General features: G+C 31.3%; 1 protein-coding gene across 1 annotated transcript; it reads left to right on the forward strand.

Moving 5' to 3' along the window:
- Positions 1 to 1008: 1008 nt before the first annotated feature.
- On the forward strand, positions 1009 to 20071 carry LOC139524401 (uncharacterized). Its single transcript, XM_071319176.1, has 7 exons — positions 1009 to 1170; positions 8166 to 8297; positions 8806 to 9010; positions 10946 to 11135; positions 12335 to 12383; positions 18360 to 18562; positions 18997 to 20071. Exons 1-7 carry the CDS (start codon positions 1120 to 1122, stop codon positions 19304 to 19306), a joined length of 1140 nt encoding a protein of 379 aa, XP_071175277.1. The 5' UTR covers positions 1009 to 1119; the 3' UTR covers positions 19307 to 20071.
- The last annotated feature ends 2742 nt before the right edge of the window (positions 20072 to 22813 follow it).

Consider the following 22813-nt stretch of genomic DNA (forward strand, 5'->3'; position numbering starts at 1 on the left):
TTTAGTCCTCTTTTATAATGAGTATTCGTGTATCTCTTATTGAAAAAAAACTATGGTGTAAACATGATACAATCTCATTATGAGCATATCAAATCCAATGAATTTTATTCAAAGTCAGAAAGATGACTTACTGTAAATTATTGCTTTGTGTTTGTTATAAACACAACTTGAATCGTTATTTTTATTTTAGTCACCACCACTATTCGTGTAAAACGATTTTTCGATATATTTCTTTATTTCGGGTTTCGTATAAAACTTTGCTTGCAAAATGGTAGAAGGCTATTTAGCCAGTCAAGGTCGTTAAAAATTTTCATTTGTTGCAGACGGCACAACAACCAACCAGATGCATGCGTATTTCAAATATTTAGATACCTCTTAACGAAAATGCTACTTTTAATTAGCAGTCAAAGTTATGATAACATAGTTGACCTAAATTCTCATATTTGACCTAAATTCTCCTATTTGACCTAAATTCTCCTATTTGACCTAAATTCCCATATTTGATTCATAACATGCTTAAACGCATAATTATTCAAATTTCAAAGAGTCTTAAATATTAATCAATTAACAGAGGCAAATACTTGATAATATTTATCAGCATTTCTTGTGTATTTTAGTTATTTTAGTGTAGATATCTTCTAATTAAACATCGATTTTACCTTCAAAGACTACCGAAGGTCATACTATAACTCAATTTAAACGTAAATATAAATAGAGATAGATGATATAGATATAGCGAGTACGTGTAATTATTTTTTTATTAAAATATGTTTTGTCTGTTATTCAGTCACAATCTGATATCAGGTATCCAGATGGTCGAATAGGGACTAGGTACTGGTCACCATCACGTCCCGGGAGGTGTTGTCACGACCCCCCCCCCCCCCCCCCCCCCCCCCCCCCCCCTTTTCCTCAGTTACACTTTGATACTTTTTTTTAAATTCGAAATATTCTGTCTAAACAAAACAAAATATGAGTATTTAAAGAAAGATTTAAAAAAAAAAGGAGCAGATGTAACTATAAGTTCAAAGATAGCCCTTGGTAAAACACAGCAATACCATACTGGATGCTGTCTTGCAATGCAATCTTTCTTTTCTTCATTCCCAATCTAAGAAAACAAATATGGCGACCTCCAGTAGCGATGGGAAAATAGAAGATTTTTTAAAACCCGAGGCAAATATAGCTTTAATTTGATAATTTTTGAAGCACCATTCAATGAGTTAGGAAGAAAATATATTTGTCTATATAAATGTGTATTATTCTTTATGGACTATTTTGGGGGTTACACTAAAGGCCTGCAAGTGGATAAATAATAAACATAGCAGTCATTCCCAAAAAATGGGTACAATTACAAAATTACAGTGTCGCCGGCAAATAACCACAAAATGCAAGCTTAACATATGTCACAGATAATCTTTTTCGTGTTCTAAGTGATTAATATGTATACTAAAATAAAATTATATTCTTTTGTGATGTATATCTTAAATATATTTGTGTGATTTTCTATTTAATATACGGGTATCACACGAATTCCGAATGTCGCCAAGAAAAACTCCAAATATCGGTGTGAATTAAAATACTTTATTTCATCTAAATCATGATTAGATTTGCTTTTTTTATTTGACACTATATTGATTTTTATCCACAAATATATTTTAGAATCAAAAGTTATAATATACACTTAGATTTACCCATTAAACCAATGTCGCCGATAAACGTATAACCTACCGTAACGTATCTTTAGGTACAGTCAAAACATATTTATATGATTGGAAATCATGCCCAAAGGGACTTTAAGCAAAGTTGCTACATCAAATTTTAAAATCCTGCCTTTAACTTTTATTGCAATGAAACGAAAAAGTAAAAAAAATCTTCTTTTTCTCTTTTTTTCGATTGTCGCATATAAGAATCCAACCTACGTAACGCGTATTTTGGAACGTACTAACCAAGAACAAATCAATTTGATGATTATTTCATTGAAATCACCCATAAAGCTTCTCAATAATCAGTTTTGAGAAAGCAACTCAACAATATTGTTACATATTTCCATGTATAATGTAAATAAATCTAACCTCCGTTTGAATAACCTCCGTGACGCAGTTATTTACAGTTAAGTTGTCAGACTTTTTTATCAGTATTAGCGGCTGCTGACACTGCCGAAAGTCATTTTTGTAGCAGACAGCATTTATTATAAAGGAAACAGACAAACAAAATACAGATTTTGAGAAAAAAAATGTTGTTTTGAGAAAGGTAGGTTAACTTGTTTTTTCTTTTTATGTGAGCAACATTATAACGTTTAATAAACGTTATATCAGCCATTTTCTCAGATGTAAAATAGTCTACAACACAACTTGTGTAATTACGACGACAATCATAACTTTAACAGCGGTTAATGGCAAACATTTTCAAGATCATTTAGGACTCATCAATGTAACGGAGGTTATACAAATTAAAAAAAATCTAAACATGCATGTAAACACGATCATACCAATTGAAATTCTTGTACATTGTTATAGATACCAAATTAGTCCATCAATTATCACTAATAAATATCAAAAGGTGATGTAAATCATAACCGATATCATTGATTTACGCTACGGAGGATAGAAATTTAAGGAAAAAAAGTTTTTTCTCTAACAGGATTTACTCTTTTTCGATAAGGATTTACTAAGAAATTTTTTTAATTCTGTTGTCTTGTTTGTCATTTAATTCCAATATTTACATTCATTTATATGTTTGCTGTTGGTAAGAACTGGAATTGTCCGTTATGGAGGTTTTAAATGTCGTTACGGAGGATAGAAATTTTCGAAATGAAATAATTTTGACCCCAAAACTTCATAGTTGAGTATAATATATACATTATAGTGTGAAGGAAGATGACATTATATGTATAGAGCTAATAAAATTAAGTTGAACAGTATTCGGTTTAGGTAAAACATATTTTTGAGTGAAAGTTCATGAATCGTTACGGAGATTTTGACAAGAACAAGTCCATTTGACTAAAAGAAACATATAACTTGATAGAAAACAGTTTTTTAGTTTGTAATGTCAATAAATTGTTTAGAAAAGCTAGCATTAAAGAGTCAAGTGTTACTTTGTATCAGCATTTAGATACTGGTTTGATATTAACCTCCGTAACAAAGATGGGGGGTGTGGATTAATACAAGCATAAAAAATACATACAAGTGATTCAAAACATATACAATAGGGTTTTTCATGGAAAGCTGTATTATAAAACTAAAATATTAGTTCAAATTCATTACTAAATAAGTTATGAAAACTACTAATTTGAATTATTTTTTAAACGCTATATTGATTCAGACCTTAAAATTGGTATTTGCTTTCAATATATACAGAATAATACGTATACATCAGTTTGATATGGTGGTTAATGTAACCCATTTCACATGAGCCTGGATTTAAATCTTGTGTTTTTCTCTAATGCAATTTTTAAGATGACTTTATACAACACTAACCTCCGATACGTTCATACTTACCTTGTCTTACAAAAAATGCTAAAACTTGAAAACAACAAAAATGGTGTAAGTAAAAATTTAAAAAATGACAGACTAGATATAGACACAGAAGAAAACAGCACTCTCTCTCTGCTCAGTTGAAATTTATTTTTTAACAGTGTCTACATTCGAATTGTACCCATTTTTTGGGAATGACTGATAGACGAAAAATATGATTTATAACTTTTCATGTTCGATGTCATTTGGTCTCTTGTGGAGATCTGTCTCAATGGGATCACACCACATCTTCTTTCTATTTTTTATTGACGAAAGATACTAATATGATACGCACAACTGATTCAAGTATAAAAGAAGACGGGAGATGCAAAGAATAAACAAAATTCGCATGTTAAAACGTATAAGTCAAAGAGACATGATATACCATAGAAATAAATAATTGAGAAAAAGGTTTGGTGTCTTTAAACTATGATAACCCCGTCACAATTTTTGTGGTGTCTCATGTCTGGAACCTGCACTTTGTGACAAACGTCAGACATGCTGAATGAAAAATGAAGTCCTGAATGAACCTGGATATAATTAATTCAACATAGCTTATAAAACACTTGCATTTTCAGTCAAGAAGAGTCAAAAGCAACTTGTAATAAAAATATTTAATTTTAACGATTAGCATAAAATGAGGTTTTATCTGTTTCACATAATTACATAATTATACACAATTAAATCACATTATAAATAACAATGAAAACACTAATTGAAACAAATTTGTAGAACAAGTTTATCAATTGTCATGTAATTACGCTTATAAAAACAAAATGATAATACAAATCTAAAAAAAGTTTAATCCTTTAATTTCATCAAGATTAATATTCCTCGTAAAAATACTTAAAAAATAGATTTTTGTAAATTAAAAAGAAAACTTAGTGACTCAACATACTGTAAAAGTGTTTATATTCTAGAATAATTGCGTATTAAAAAATACTTAATTAAAATATTGAATAAAAAAATCTGCTGTCAGAAAAATGTGTTTACATACTGTAAAAGTACACAAAACTATAAAACATTAAAATGCGATATTATTCACAGTCTACTTTAATCACATATAAAATTACTTTTACTCTAATATAAAATTTGTATATTCATGAAGTTACATGTAAATACACTGTCTATGTTCATCACAAAACCAATCACTGCTAACCCCTGCACATGTTTGATGACTCATTTGTTACATGTAACTCTTCCTCTTTTAGCTTCGCACCCTATCATATTTTCATGTAAATCGGGCTTCCCAAATAAGCAAATACATTCAATCTTTCTCTGGTGTATTCCAACATGACGAAATTCCATCCAATAATAAAAAAGTTATTGCAATTTGAATAATTTTAGTTGTATATTTTCAGGTCTTTTCATGTCCACTTTCAGGTCTTTAGTGTAACCCCTATTTTGGTGCACCAATCAAAGAAACAGATGATATTTCTAAAATTAAAAATTATGGCAACAAGACATTTTGGCCATGGAACTAGCTCGGCCTTGGTGGTTTCAGCCTTGTTATAAAAGTAGTTTCAGGATTTAGATGATAAAATTCGGGATGTCAGGATTTAGATTTCTATAAATTTGGGACCTCAGGATTTCATGTTTTTAAGCCAAGGATTTTGGGATCAGGACCCCTCATACCCTTCTTTATTATACGACCGCAAAAATTTTAATTTTTTGGTCGTATATTGCTATCACGTTGGCGTTGTCGTCTGCGTTGTCGTCGTCGTCGTCCGAATACTTTTAGTTTTCGCACTCTAACTTTAGTAAAAGTGAATAGAAATCAATGAAATTTTAACACAAGGTTTATGACCACAAAAGGAAGGTTGGGATTGATTTTGGGAGTTTTGGTCTCAACATTTTAGGAATTAGGGGCCAAAAAGGGCCCAAATAAGCATTTTCTTGGTTTTCGCACTATAACTTTAGTTTAAGTGAATAGAAATCTATGAAATTTTGACACAAGGTTTATGACCACAAAAGGAAGGTTGGGATTGATTTTGGGAGTTTTGGTTCCAACAGTTTAGGAATTAAGGGCCAAAAAAGGGCCCAAATAGGCATTATTCTTGGTTTTCGCACAATAACTTTAATATAAGTAAATAGAAATCATTGAAATTTTAACACAAGGTTTATGACCACAAAAGGAAGGTTGGGATTGATTTTTGGAGTTGAGGTCACAACAGTTTATGAATTAGGGGCCAAAAAGGGGCCCAAATCAGCATTATTTTTGGTTTTTGCACCATAACTTAGTATAAGTAAATAGAAATCTATGAAATTTAAACACAAGGTTTATGACCATAAAAGGAAGGTTGGGTTTGATTTTGGGAGTTTTAGTCCTAACAGTTTAGGAATAAGGGGCATAAAGGGTCCAAAATTGAACTTTGTGTGATTTCATCAAAAATTGAATAATTTGGGTCTTTGATATGCCGAATCTAACTATGTATGTAGATTCTTAATTTTTGGTCCCGTTTTCAAATTGGTCTACATTAAGGTCCAAAGGGTCCAAAATTAAACTTAATTTGATTTTAACAAAAATTGAATCCTTGGGGTTCTTTGATATGCTGAATTTAAAAATGTACTTAGATTTTTAATTATTGGCCTAGTTTTCAAGTTGGTCCAAATGGGGGTCCAAAATTAAACTTTGTTTGATTTCATCAAAAATTGAATAAATGGGTTCTTTGATATGCCAAATCTAACTGTGTATGTAGATTCTTAATTTTTGGTCCAGTTTTCAAATTGGTCTACATTAAGGTCCAAAGGGTCCAAAATTAAGCTAAGTTTGATTTTAACAAAAATTAAATTCTTGGGCTTATTTGATATGCTTTATCTAAATATGTACTTTGATTTTTGATTATGGGCCCAGTTTTCAAGTTGGTCCAAATCAGGATTCCATATCAAGTATTGTGCAATAGCAAGAAATTTTCAATTGCACAGTATTGCACAATAGCAAGAAATATCTAATTGCACAATATTGTGCAATAGCAATTAATTTTCAATTGGAGTTATCTTTCTTTGTATAGAATAGTAGTTGATAATATATGTTGGAAATTTGCCAGACATGACTATGATGTCATTTTCTATTTTTATTTGCCAATAACTTTATGTAAATAACTTCATTGGAAATTTGCCAATATAAAATGTTGCTGATGAAGCTTTTTTTCCTTATCTTATCTAAAATGTTTTTAGATAATGTATGTTGGACATTTGCCAGACATGACTATGATGTCATTTTCTATTTTTATTTGCCAATAACTTTATGTAAATAACTTCATTGGAAATTTGCCAATATAAAATGTTGCTGATGAAGTTTTTTTTTATTGTTTTAATACAATAAACAATGTATATTCACTTTTACTACCAACCAATCTTTACCATTCAGTGATAACAAGCACTTTATTTTACATTTTAATATTTTATGATGTATTTAAGAGAGTAGTTATTGTTGCAAACTCCATTAGAAATTTGAATTGATATCAGTTTTGGAAAAAGGGAAACGGGGATGTGAAAAAAAGGGGGGGGGGGTTAAATTTTTCTCATTTCAGATTTCATAAATAAAAAGAAAATTTCTTCAAACATTTTTTTGAGAGGATTAATATTCAACAGCATAGTGAATTGCTCAAAGGCAAAAAAAAACTTTTAAGTTCATTAGACCACATTCATTCTGTGTCAGAAACCTATGCTGTGTCAACTATTTAATTTTAGATTTAAAAAGTTTGAAGAAGAAATCTTTAATTGATTTGTAAAATCTTGACATTTGTTTTGTGTAAAAAAAACCCATGTAATGTCAAAAATTTGATCACAATCCAAATTCAGAGCTGTATCACGCTTGAATGTTTTGTCCATACTTGCCCCAACTGTTCAGGGTTCGACCTCTGCGGTCGTATAAAGCTGCACCCTGCGGAGCACCTGGTTACACTTTTAGTCATGATGTTTATTATAAAAAAATGGTGATAATAATACAGAATGTTTAACTTTAACTATAAAGTTGCATTTGTCTCATTTAAGAAACTCTCCACAAGAGACCAAATGATATAGAGTTAACATCTATAGGTCACTGTACCATTATACTGTCGTCAACAAAGATCAGAACCCATGCCGCATATATATAGTCAGCTATAAGGATGGGTCAAAATAACCAAAGGCCCAGCTAGTGTATGGCCTAAGAGACTGTAGGCAGAAAGTGATCATGGTCTAAACGTCTCGAAAGCGTATGAAATGATTGGTTTTGTCAATGTCCTGTTAACTACATTTGTACATGTACATTGTATAACAGCTATGATTACCCTGACACCCAAAAAAGTGAAATCACAAAAATACTGAACTACAATGTATGAGAAAAATTCAAAATGGAAAATCCCTAATCAAATGGATAAATCAAACGAATGAATAACAACTGTCATATTCCTGACTTAGTACAGGCATTTTCTTATAATTGCAGAAAAAGGGGGATTGAACCTGGTTTTATAGCGCTAAACCTCTCACTTGTACGACAGTCGCATCAAATTCCATTATATTGATAAAAGATGCTTGAACAAAACCAAGTTGCAGGATTAAATATATGGCTCTTGATTTAATATTCATTAAAAAGAAGTCAACCAAAGAACTGAATTGAACCAAATTATAATACACTAAATTTTTTATACTGCATTTATATATTTTCAACAGTATGAACAGTGCATGGTATGTACTGGTTTCCTTGGCAGTAATTTTGGACAACCTGTGTGTAGCAGTTGTCATTTATTTCTCTTCTGTAATGACATTAACTTAGAGGAGGGAGAGCAGGAAGTTTACAACGAGGTATGTCAACTTTGTCAAGAGAGTATGAAGCCTTTTACTTTCAGGCTTCAAAATCATTTTCATCTACAGTAAGAGTCAAAATTTATAATTTTTGGTTAAAATTTTTCTGTGAGTCTCGTTGATTTCTGCCAAATTTTTAATGTAATCATTGAAAGTGGTTATTTTTCATGTTTTTTAAATACCGGTAACTGGTTTCGATATGACCCTGGCTTTAGAGAATACATGTACATTTAACTTATCATTAATTTTTTTTTATATTTGACAATTTTATCAGAAAATAATTATTCATTAACTAATTTAATGGTTGAATGACAGGAAGACAAGCTTAGTTAAAGTATAGGCATTGACAGGACTGCACAATTGAAATAGGAATAAAATAATCATCGAAAGAAAATAAGCTACGACACAGGAAACTGTTTTATATGACATTCAAAAAGAATTTAGAGAAAGGAAATCATTTTTTTGTTTTAAAAAATTAAATTTTTAAGAAATGGCCATGTTTTTACAGAAGGATGATTCGGATGCAGATTCAGGAAATGAGGAACCAGTTGAATCTTTTGATTTCTACACAAAGGAAGAGGAGTACAGAGCCAGGAAAATCAAATCACTCAATCATAAAACAGATAAATTAGCTGAGAGAATAACATCACTAACTACACCTAGGGAACCAGGCAGTGTTCCTGAAGGACTGGTTGATTCCATGCCACCTGAAGGTAAAAACAGGAAAAAAATGTACTTAGTTAATGTGGTACCCAACACCTTCACTAAAGTTAATTTGGCTCGTTTAATTTTCATAAAATTTTGACAAAGTATTTACTTTGACCCTTTGACATGTCATACCTGTCAACTGACCCGTATTTTGCGGGTGTGACCCGAGATTTTCACAATTCTGAGGGATCACCCGGGACACCCGCCGGGTCATTGAAATAACCCGGGAATTCCGAAAATGACCCGATTTCACCCGTATTTCTTAGCCTTGAGATTGATTTCATAAGTAATATTCCTTTGAAATACCGGCAAATTCGTAATTCTTCCATGAATAGGAAGTTCATCTAGCTATGTAAACTGTCAAATTAAGTGACCCATTAAGTGCATGGCTTCACTTGACAGCTTTGGTGTCAAACACACTGTTAATTAACACCAATTACCTTAGCTTTAGGTCGTAAATAAATTGCAAATATATTTCAACTATAGAGTTACTTCCCCTTATTTGTCACCATTCAAAATTATTCCTTATATTTACGTTTTATGGGTTAAAAAGATTAAATCATAAAAATATAAAATTCAAATACGTATTGAAAAATAACTTTACATTATTTTTATACCTTTAAACAATTTAAAAAAAAAAGTTGAAAATTACTTTTTATATTTATACTTCCTTTAACTATATTACTATATTTTATCAGAGTCTAATTTCCTTCTGATGTGAGTGATGGTATGATTAAAGGCTACATAGTTAGTAGTATTAAACATATTAAAATTACATTTGAAAAATAAATTTTAGTATTATATGATAACAGAACATAAGACTGTGTTACACAAATTTATAAAAATCATAAAAGTGCAATGAAATAATAATTAATAAGATTTAAAATGACTTAACCAAGTGAACATGCATTGATGTTTTGGTATCTTTGATATACATTATAAGAAAATGTACCATAAATACTGAAATTCAGCTCGAAAAAGTTCGTACGCGTTATGACCTGAGATTTGATTCTTCAATGCAGGTCATGACCTGCATTTTCATTGTCACAGGTTGACAGGTATGACATGTTTGACAAAAATATAAAAATTTCAAAAAAATTGAACCAACCGTTTGATCAGAAAAATTACACTGGTTATATAGCACTTTGACAAACACTAATTTTGAACATTAAAAAGCTTAATATTCCCTTAACAACGCAACGTAATTAAAACGTTTAGCTGATTTTACAGAGTTATCTCCCTGTAGTGTCGGTACCACCTTAATACACATATGAATTTAAAGACATTGATTACTGACTTCTCGTTTACACTGATAATTTGTTGGAGCCACTAGTACATATACCGGTAACTGTGTTTGAATCATTATACTGCAGATCACAAACATTTACCAAATTAAATAATATGACTAATTGACATCTTGTATTATCATTTTATACAAACTTGAATTTAATATTTCATCTTGGTATGACATTAATATACCTCCATGAAATTATTTTAACACATTTAAAAAAAAATACACTTTTATATAGACATGATACAACCTGAATGAATAAGAAATAAAAAAAACCAAATCATATAGATTGAATAAGAAAACAAAGAATAATTGATGCAAGTACTTTTACCTGAGTGAATTTGAAATTATATCAATTCTATATTTTACCATCCCTGTTGTGTTTAGTTTTTATTCTCAAATTTGATGCACGTTTGCAATTTTTGCATACATTAATTTTATAAGCTATTCATGTATTATAGTGATTACAAGACGTCTATTCAAAAATGGTACTGAAGGATTGCTGTTTTATTGATGTTTCCCATGTATAGGTTTTAAGAACCACTAAATTCCTTCTCAAATAAAACCATAAATCTGTTCTTCATCTTTCATTCTCTTGTCATTATACATTTGTTGTATTAGTTTATGTAAAACTATATTTTAATTGCAGTTTTATTAGTAGTGTTCAAATACCTAGATGACATATCTTTGTGGACAGCTGGACAAGTGTGTTCTAGATGGCGTCAAATATTAGAAGGGGAGACAACTGAATTACAATGGAGAGAATTCTGTAAATTACGATGGCCATTATTTTATCCACAATATAGAGTGAAAGACTGGAAAACTATTTATACTAAATTGTAAGTGTAACTCATACATAAATGTATCTAAGTAAGCCATTGTTGACAGGTTTGTATAAATAGTTCATCTACATCAATCACTAGCCTGTCAACTCTTGAGTTTTGAACCAGCTCAATGGCAGGTGGGTTTGACTCTGATCTGAATTTACCAACAATTGTAAGATTTCCAGCTTAAGGTAGATGGTTCTCTCTACCACTTCTTCTACCAAAATATATGGTTGCCATATACTATAGCTGAGAGAGCTGATAGTGGCATTACACACCCTAAAATCAAATTCTGTTTTGAACTAGACATGAAATTAATTTTAACTAAAAAAATTCAGTGAACTAAATTTTGAACAAATCCTTGACATGCTTGAGGAGAAAATGAATTTAGTTCAACATGAAACATGAATAATCAATTTTCTGCATAGAACAATACATGAAATTAAAAAAAAATCAGTGAATTTGATTTGGAACTAATGCTTCAGGAGAGAATAAAAAAGACTTACTCATGTTAAAACTGTTTTTTTTCTTCAGAAATTATGCATTTTAAAACAGGTATATTTTGGAATACGAATGAACTAAAATTTGAATAGTTAGGCACAGAATGAAAATAACAGCAATCAGAGTTTCTAGAATTTAAACAGATGAATTAAATATATTTTTATTTTAACTTTTTTGAGATTTTATTGTTTTGAATTAACAGCATCAGGATTCCCAGGAATGAGAACAGATATATAGTATATCTTTAATTGTTTAAATTCAGACTTTATGTGTATAATTAAATGAAATCAATTAAACTGCTGAAGAACTTCTACATCTTTAAGTTTGTAAAAACAGGATTAAAAGTTTGAAGTTAAGAATTTTGAATGCTGAAATAAAATTATGTTATTAAGGTGGTACCAAACACTTTCACTAAGATTAATTTGGCTCATTTAATTTTCATAAAATTTTGTCAAAGTATTTACTTTGACCCTTTAACAAAAATATAAAAATTTCAAAAAATTTGAACCAACCGTTTTTGTCAGGAAAATTACACTGGTTACATAGCAGTTTGACAAACACTCATTTTGATCATTGAGAAGCTTAAGATTCCCGTAACAACAAAATATCATTAAAACGTTCTGCTGATTTTACAGAGTTATCTCCCTGTAGTGTTAGGTACCACCTTAAAGCGTCATGATACATATACATTTTATTTATTTTCTGATTTACAGATTAGAAAGTTCACCATGTAGATATTGTTTAGAAAGCATGATGTTACAGGTTTGTACTATATATCTGGCTATAGTAAACGCCATTGGGGAGTCACAAACCATCTTGATTAAATAAGACATCATGCACTTGTCCATGAGACTGCTCTGCACCAAAATACACATGACATTAAACTTAACCTCTAAAAATATTATATCATAATGAAAGTAGAACATAAGATAGATGCATACTTCAAGTTACATGCCTAAAAAATTGGAAGTGCAGAAAAAGGGTTCAGAAGTAAATGATCCCAAAGTCAACACAGATATAAAAATGAAAATCTCCTAATGCACAACAATATTTGATATGATCCTTTAATGAAATATACCATTTAAAAGTAAGCAAGCTTGAATATCCCTGCAAACACCATAGAATAATGTGAGGCTCAATTGTTATAGATTGAAAGATCCAATGCTGTTTGTATTCTTGCATCAAAGCATGGTAAATTTATCTATTGACATTTTTTTTTGAGTAACAGAAACAAACAACTGAGGATTTTAATTTGAATTTCAATACATGAGATTTGAAATCTATGACATTAAAAACACAGTGAATCAACATTTCTTCTTATGTATTCATGTGATACATAAATGTAAAATAAATGATAAACTTCAATCATCAAAGACAGAGGAAACATATGCCGACTATATACTCATACTTGCCAACCTCTGACAATTGGAAATCATGTCAAAAAGCGTGTGAAATCGTGTGATGTAGATCGGACTTTTAAATATGAATGTGGTAATGTTCATAATTTCACATACTAATTTGTTAATATCAAAAACAATATATATTCTAGTGTTAACTTTTATTGTGTTCAACGGTGGTGTTATGTTGCTTTTAAAGCAACACCACTAGGCACATATTCAAAACAACTGCCAGTTTCAAGTTTAGTTTAATACATTTATTTGATAACAGCACACAATACAAATGTAACAGTCAAGTTCTGATCAGAATTCAGTGTCAATTGAAAATGCTCTCCCACAGTAAGAATTGATATTTGACTGAACTTAATTAGCTTTATATACATGTATCTAGATTTGAAAGAATGTCAAAATGGTTTTTTTTTTGGCAATGTAAAATTTCATCTATTATCTCTGCCATTGCTCCCATTGCTATTGCCTGGTCAAAACTGGGTAGTTCATCAGAAGATAGCTGGTACTATGAAAGTTGATCCAACAGTTCTGTGATATTTTCATCCCCATGGTCTGTGGAAATCTGTTGGCTAGATTTGAAACTGAAATTGAAAAAGAAAAATGTTTTATAATTAGATTTCCATTAAATAAAAATGTTTAATGCTTATTCAAATAGCTACATTGTATTTCTCCTCTCACATGTATTGTTTATATCATTGCAACATAGGATGCACAATGCGATACTTGTGTCACTCGATCATTTAAACTCGAAATCCAAAATATTATTTATAAATCTTGAATCTTGGTACGTGCACATCATTTAAGCTTAGCAATCGGCGCTTTAGACGACGGTACAGGCCCTAAAGTGATCTCTTTCTGTGGACATTTCCCCTATAAAGTGAATTTGAATGAAAGTCACAAAATCGTAAAAACTAATCACAAACTACTTACTTTTTGCTGTTTGTCCATATAGAAAAATAAACAATATGGCAGCCAAACAATTACTTCGAATTTTTCGGTATTTATCGCTGAATAAGGAAAAACCCAGAGAATAGCGATATCACTAACGACCAAAAAATGAAAAGAACGAAAAAGCGTGTAATTGCGTGTAAAGTGGTGAAAAGCGTGTAAACGCCATGTGACAAAATCATCGCGTTTAAACTGTTGAAAAAGCATGTAATACACGCAAATATCATGTCACTTGGCAAGTATGTATATACTGGCGTGAGAATAAACATCACTTTAGAAACTGCAACAAGGCTTAATGTACCATTGCGTACGACATGTTATTTTAAACAATCATAGAGAGATGTTGACATATAAATACATTTGTACACCCATGTTCCTATGTTAGAAAGGACATAGTGAGATGTTGACATATAAATACATTTGTACACCCATGTTCCTATGTTAAAAAGGACATTGAGAGATGTTGACATATAAATACATTTGTACACCCATGTTCCTATGTTAAAAAGGACATCGAGAGATGTTGACATATAAATACATTTGTACACCCATGTTCCTATGTTAGAAAGGACATAGAGAGATGTTGACATATAAATACATTTGTACACCCATGTTTCATGTTGGAAAGGACATCGAGAGATGTTGACATATAAATACATTTGTACACCCATGTTCCTATGTTAGAAAGGACATAGAGAGATGTTGACATATAAATACATTTGTACACCCATGTTCCTATGTTAGAAAGGACATCGAGAGATGTTGACATATAAATACATTTGTACACCCATGTTCCTATGTTAGAAAGGACATAGAGAGATGTTGACATATAAATACATTTGTACACCCATGTTTCATGTTGGAAAGGACATCAAGAGATGTTGACATATAAATACATTTGTACACCCATGTTCCTATGTTAGAAAGGACATACAGAGAGGTTGACATATAAATACATTTGTACACCCATGTTTCATGTTGGAAAGGACATCGAGAGATGTTGACATATAAATACATTTGTACACCCATGTTTCATGTTAAAAAGGACATAGTGAGATGTTGACATATAAATACATTTGTACACCCATGTTCCTATGTTAGAAAGGACATACAGAGAGGTTGACATATAAATACATTTGTACACCCATGTTTCATGTTGGAAAGGACATCGAGAGATGTTGACATATAAATACATTTGTACACCCATGTTCCTATGTTAAAAAGGACATTGAGAGATGTTGACATATAAATACATTTGTACACTCATGTTCCTATGTTAGAAAGGACATAGAGAGATGTTGACATATAAATACATTTGTACACCCATGTTTCATGTTGGAAAGGACATCGAGAGATGTTGACATATAAATACATTTGTACACCCATGTTCCTATGTTAGAAAGGACAAACAGAGAGGTTGACATATAAATACATTTGTACACCCATGTTTCATGTTGGAAAGGACATAGAGAGATGTTGACATATAAATACATTTGTACACCCATGTTCCTATGTTAGAAAGGACATAGAGAGATGTTGACATATAAAAACATTTGTACACCCATGTTCCTATGTTAGAAAGGACATACAGAGAGGTTGACATATAAATACATTTGTACACCCATGTTTCATGTTGGAAAGGACATTGAGAGATGTTGATATATGAATACATTTGTACACCCATGTTCCTATGTTAGAAAGGACATAGAGAGATGTTGACATTATAAATACATTTGTACACCCATGTTTCATGTTGGAAAGGACATCGAGAGATGTTGACATATAAATACATTTGTACACTCATGTTCCTATGTTAGAAAGGACATAGAGAGATGTTGACATAAATACATTTGTACACCCATGTTTCATGTTGGAAAGGACATCGAGAGATGTTGACATTATAAATACATTTGTACACCCATGTTCCTATGTTAGAAAGGACATAGAGAGATGTTGACATATAAATACATTTGTACACCCATGTTCCTATGTTAGAATGGACATAGAGAGATGTTGACATATAAATACATTTGTACACCCATGTTTCATGTTGGAAAGGACATAGAGAGATGTTGACATATAAATACATTTGTACACCCATGTTCCTATGTTAGAAAGGACATACAGAGAGGTTGACATATAAATACATTTGTACACCCATGTTTCATGTTGGAAAGGACATTGAGAGATGTTGACATATAAATACATTTGTACACCCATGTTCCTATGTTAAAAAGGACATTGAGAGATGTTGACATATAAATACATTTGTACACCCATGTTTCATTTTGGAAAGGACATTGAGAGATGTTGACATATAAATACATTTGTACACCCATGTTCCTATGTTAAAAAGGACATTGAGAGATGTTGACATATAAATACATTTGTACACCCATGTTCCTATGTTAAAAAGGACATTGAGAGATGTTGACATATAAATACATTTGTACACCCATGTTTATTACTACTGTTACCTTACTTACATGTTATATTTAATGCTTGCACATAAAAATAGTGCATGAACAAATTATTTAGACATCTTTAGTTATGTCTGTTATGATAAAATGACATATAAATACATTTGTACACCCATGTTTCATGTTGGAAAGGACATCAAGAGATGTTGACATATAAATACATTTGTACACCCATGTTCCTATGTTAGAAAGGACATAGAGAGATGTTGACATATAAATACATTTGTACACCCATGTTCCTATGTTAGAAAGGACATCGAGAGATGTTGACATATAAATGCATTTGTACACCCATGTTCCTATGTTAGAAAGGACATAGAGAGATGTTGACATATAAATACATTTGTACACCCATGTTTCATGTTGGAAAGGACATCAAGAGATGTTGACATATAAATACATTTGTACACCCATGTTCCTATGTTAGAAAGGACATAGAGAGATGTTGACATATAAATACATTTGTACACCCATGATTCATGTTGGAATGGACATAGAGAGATGTTGACATTATAAATACATTTGTACACTCATGTTCCTATGTTAGAAAGGACATAGAGAGATGTTGACATATAAATACATTTGTACACCCATGTTTCATGTTGGAAAGGACATCGAGAGATGTTGACATATAAATACATTTGTACACCCATGTTCCTATGTTAGAAAGGACATACAGAGAGGTTGACATATAAATACATTTGTACACCCATGTTTCATGTTGGAAAGGACATAGAGAGATGTTGACATATAAATACATTTGTACACCCATGTTCCTATGTTAGAAAGGACATAGAGAGATGTTGACATATAAATACATTTGTACACCCATGATTCATGTTGGAATGGACATAGAGAGATGTTGACATTATAAATACATTTGTACACCCATGTTTCATGTTGGAAAGGACATCGAGAGATGTTGACATATAAATACATTTGTACACCCATGTTCCTATGTTAGAAAGGACATAGAGAGATGTTGACATTATAAATACATTTGTACACCCATGTTTCATGTTGGAAAGGACATCGAGAGATGTTGACATATAAATACATTTGTACACTCATGTACCTATGTTAGAAAGGACATAGAGAGATGTTGACATAAATACATTTGTACACCCATGTTTCATGTTGGAAAGGACATCGAGAGATGTTGACATTATAAATACATTTGTATACCCATGTTCCTATGTTAGAAAGGACATAGAGAGATGTTGACATATAAATACATTTGTACACCCATGTTCCTATGTTAGAATGGACATAGAGAGATGTTGACATATAAATACATTTGTACACCCATGTTTCATGTTGGAAAGGACATAGAGAGATGTTGACATATAAATACATTTGTACACCCATGTTCCTATGTTCGAAAGGACATACAAAGAGGTTGACATATAAATACATTTGTACACCCATGTTTCATGTTGGAAAGGACATTGAGGGATGTTGACATATAAATACATTTGTACACTCATGTTCCTATGTTAAAAAGGACATTGAGAGATGTTGACATATAAATACATTTGTACACCCATGTTCCTATGTTAAAAAGGACATTGAGAGATGTTGACATATAAATACATTTGTACACCCATGTTCCTATGTTAAAAAGGACATTGAGAGATGTTGACATATAAATACATTTGTACACCCATGTTCCTATGTTAGAAAGGACATTGAGAGATGTTGACATATAAATACATTTGTACACCCATGTTCCTATGTTAGAAAGGACATAGAGAGATGTTGACATATAAATACATTTGTACACCCATGTTCCTATGTTAGAAAGGACATAGAGAGATGTTGACATATACATACATTTGTACACTTATGTTCCTATGTTAGAAAGGAATCAGACTATTGTATGTTTTATATGTTTGTGTTTGCAGAGTACACCACCGATAGAGGAGAATTCTTGGAGACACAGAAGACTTAGAAGTGAACTAAAAACATTAAAATCAGACCCACCTGAAGGTATTAAAGCCACACCATTGGATAGACATTGTTGTCACTGGCAAGCTTCAATTACTGGTCCACAGGGTAGTCCATATGAAGGAGGACTATTTCTATTATATTTGCAGATACCACAGAGGTAGTTTATTTTTCTTACAAAAAATATTACATGATACACCACTTTAGTTTGGATGGCATTGCCTATCAATTCCTGTTTGATGGTTGGCTATATTTGTAACAAAAGGCAAATACTGAGCAAGTACCCTTAACACTTACAAGATATTTCAAATGATTTCTTTTCAACATTTGATGAATAAACTATAAACCAACTAGTTTTGGAAATACTTTCTTCTTTAGCCATTATGACTGACTTTGTTTTCATTTATTTTCTTAATTTGTTGGTGCATTCTTATGAGAAGATCAAAGTTTGACAATTTGACAATAATTTATATTCACCTTACATTCCTAGTTGTAAAGTAAATCTCTCTTACATTTTTTTTTTTTTTTTACAGTATATGTCATCCAGTTTGCCAAACTTTAATTTTACTTCAAACATCTCTATTTTTATTTCAGTTACCCAATGAGGCCACCCAAAGTGAGATTCATTACACGTATATTTCATCCTAATATAAGTCGACATGGAGATGTGGGTCTGGACTCTATACATCATAATTGGAGCTTAGCATTAACTATATCCAAAGTGTTGATTAGTATACAATCATTACTGACAGACCCGTATTGTTATGTGTGTATGGAACCTACTATTGGTAAATTGTTTATGAAAGATAGAAAGGAATTTAACAGAATAGCCAGATTATGGACATGGAAATTTGCTATGCATGACTTTTTAATGCCAATGAATATTGATCTGAATGGGGTATAGTATTGAGAGGTTGGAGAATTTCTTTTCTGTGATATTTTCTACATTAAAAGCATAATACAGTTCATTACAACTAAAAATTGTGCGAAAAATGTTCATTACTATAGTTACCTTGCTTACATGTTATATTTAATGCTTACACATAAAAATAGTGCATGAACAAATTATTTAGACATCTTTAGTTAATGTTTGTTATGATAAAATGACTATTGAATACTGCCTATAATGAATTTCTAGAAAAGTTTTCAATTTTTGGGAAAAAGGTCTCTTTATCATAGTTGATGTATCATGACCTCATCTTAATTATTACTTATTCATATCACATTTACATGTTCTGCATGTTCTGGTCCAGGAAATGCATTTAATTTGACTTCACCTTTAGTACATGTTTATTGACTTGTTTTATGCTCCTAAGAATAAGCAGAGAGGCCATTTTGTTATTAAAAAGAAGTTAAATTATATGTGGGTATATACTTAGTATTAGTAGCATCTATGTTAAAACTGTGTGTATTAAGAATCACTATATACATCAACATCATGCATGTGTGGGCTTTTATGATGAATACTGTGTTGTGTGAAAGATTTTGTGTGTAATGTATCTGAAGAACAATTGAAACAAGTAAAATGTGGCTTTACTTTATTTAAGTAATGTAATCATACATTGTATATTGCTATAAATTAAATGTTATGAAATATGTGCAATAGTTTTACACTGTATATTTTATTCCCTAAGTTACCATTAAGATTCGAATAAAGAATTAAACATTCTGACCTTGTGTTTTATCATAAAGAAAACAATATTAAACCTTATGCGTTACGAAAGGTAGATTTTGAATGGATCTTATGAAAATAAAAAGCCATCACTCTATATGAAAGAACAGATATAATTACTCAGGACCATGTGCAAATGCTGTGCTGCTTCTATGTCATATCTCTGCTGCAAATGTATACACTAACTGTAAATTCTTTATAGCTATGATAAAAGAGATGATTTTTCATTTCCTATTGTGAATTATCCAATTTTATACGGCCGCAAATTTTTTTTGCGTCATATAATGCTATCATGTTGTCTGCGTCGTCATCCGAAGATGCATTTAATGTCCGGACAAGAACTTTAGTTTTAGTGAATGGATCTCTACAAATTTTTACCAGAAGGTTCAAGACCACTAAAGGAAGGTTGGAATTGATTTTGGAAGTTATGGTCCCAATAGTTAAGAAATTAGGGGCCAAAAATTCCAAATTTTTGAAAAGTTTGCAGAAGAAAACTTTAATTGCACAATATTGCGCAATAGATTTGTAAGATGTTGACATTTGGTTAGTGTCAGAAACCCATATTATGTCAAAAATCTGATCAGAATCCAAATTTAGAGCTGTATCAAGCTTGAATGTATTGTCAATACTTGCCCCAATTATTCAGGGTTCGACCTCTGCGGTCGTATAAAGCTGCCCCCTGCAGAGCATCTGGTTAGATGATGATTTTCTCTTGTCACTATCTTCTGGTTGTATAAATCTCAACTTGTTTATACCCTCGTGTATGTAACAACATATTTGATTTTGAGAAAAGAAATCTCTGTATACTGAAAAATTATTACACTAGGGTTTTTGATATCACAAACTATTCAAAACATTTACTGAAATGTCAAATCACAAAAGTACTGAACTCATAGGCAAATTTTAAATGGAAAGTTTCTAATCAAATGGCAAAATCAAAAGCTCAAACGAATGGACAACAATTGTCATATTCCGGACTTGGTACTTACTTTTATTATCAGTATTAGGACATTATTCGTAAATTTATATTAATCAACATGCAGACATCTTATACGTTGAGGTATTTCAAATCCTATCTTTTATGGTAATATTCTTCAAAAATCACAGAAATGTCGGCATATATCTTAAAAGCTAACCAAATCATATAAAAGACTGATTCAGAATGGATATAGTTCGATACTGTTGCCAGGTCAATATGGATTGCATATTTTGGCATTAATATTGATTAACTCATAGACTTATTGCATTGGAATTAAACGCATTTAGTGTCCCGACAAGAACTTTAGTTTTAGTGAATGGATCTCTACAAATTTTTACCAGAAGGTTCAAGACCACTAAAGGAAGGTTGGAATTGATTTTGGAAGTTATGGTCCCAATAGTTAAGAAATTAGGGGCCAAAAATTCCAAATGTTTGAAAAGTTTGCAGAAGAAAACTTTAATTGCACAATATTGCGCAATAGATTTGTAAGATGTTGACATTTGGTTAGTGTCAGAAACCCATATTATGTCAAAAATCTGATCAGAATCCAAATTTAGAGCTGTATCAAGCTTGAATGTATTGTCAATACTTGCCCCAATTATTCAGGGTTCGACCTCTGCGGTCGTATAAAGCTGCCCCCTGCAGAGCACCTGGTTAGATGATGATTTTCTCTTGTCACTATCTTCTGGTTGTATAAATCTCAACTTGTTTATACCCTCGTGTATGTAACAACATATTTGATTTTGAGAAAAGAAATCTCTGTATACTGAAAAATTATTACACTAGGGTTTTTGATATCACAAACTATTCAAAACATTTACTGAAATGTCAAATCACAAAAGTACTGAACTCATAGGAAAATTTTAAATGGAAAGTTTCTAATCAAATGGCAAAATCAAAAGCTCAAACGAATGGACAACAATTGTCATATTCCGGACTTGGTACTTACTTTTATTATCAGTATTAGGACATTATTCGTAAATTTATATTAATCAACATGCAGACATCTTATACGTTGAGGTATTTCAAATCCTATCTTTTATGGTAATATTCTTCAAAAATCACAGAAATGTCGGCATATATCTTAAAAGCTAACCAAATCATATAAAAGACTGATTCAGAATGGATATAGTTCGATACTGTTGCCAGGTCAATATGGATTGCATATTTTGGCATTAATATTGATTAACTCATAGACTTATTGCATTGGAATTAAACGCATTTAGTGTCCGGACAAGAACTTTAGTTTTAGTGAATGGATCTCTACAAATTTTTACCAGAAGGTTCAAGACCACTAAAGGAAGGTTGGAATTGATTTTGGAAGTTATGGTCCCAATAGTTAAGAAATTAGGGGCCAAAAATTCCAAATTTTTGAAAAGTTTGCAGAAGAAAACTTTAATTGCACAATATTGCGCAATAGATTTGTAAGATGTTGACATTTGGTTAGTGTCAGAAACCCATATTATGTCAAAAATCTGATCAGAATCCAAATTTAGAGCTGTATCAAGCTTGAATGTATTGTCAATACTTGTCCCAATTATTCAGGGTTCGACCTCTGCGGTCGTATAAAGCTGCCCCCTGCAGAGCACCTGGTTAGATGATGGTTTCCTCTTGTCACTATCTTCTGGTTGTATAAATCTCAACTTGTTTATACCCTCGTGTATGTAACAACATATTTGATTTTGAGAAAAGAAATCTCTGTATACTGAAAAATTATTACACTAGGGTTTTTGATATCACAAGCTATTCAAAACATTTAC

The sequence above is a fragment of the Mytilus edulis genome, chromosome 5, assembly GCF_963676685.1.
Source record: "Mytilus edulis chromosome 5, xbMytEdul2.2, whole genome shotgun sequence".
Classification (NCBI taxonomy): Eukaryota; Metazoa; Mollusca; class Bivalvia; order Mytilida; family Mytilidae; genus Mytilus; species Mytilus edulis.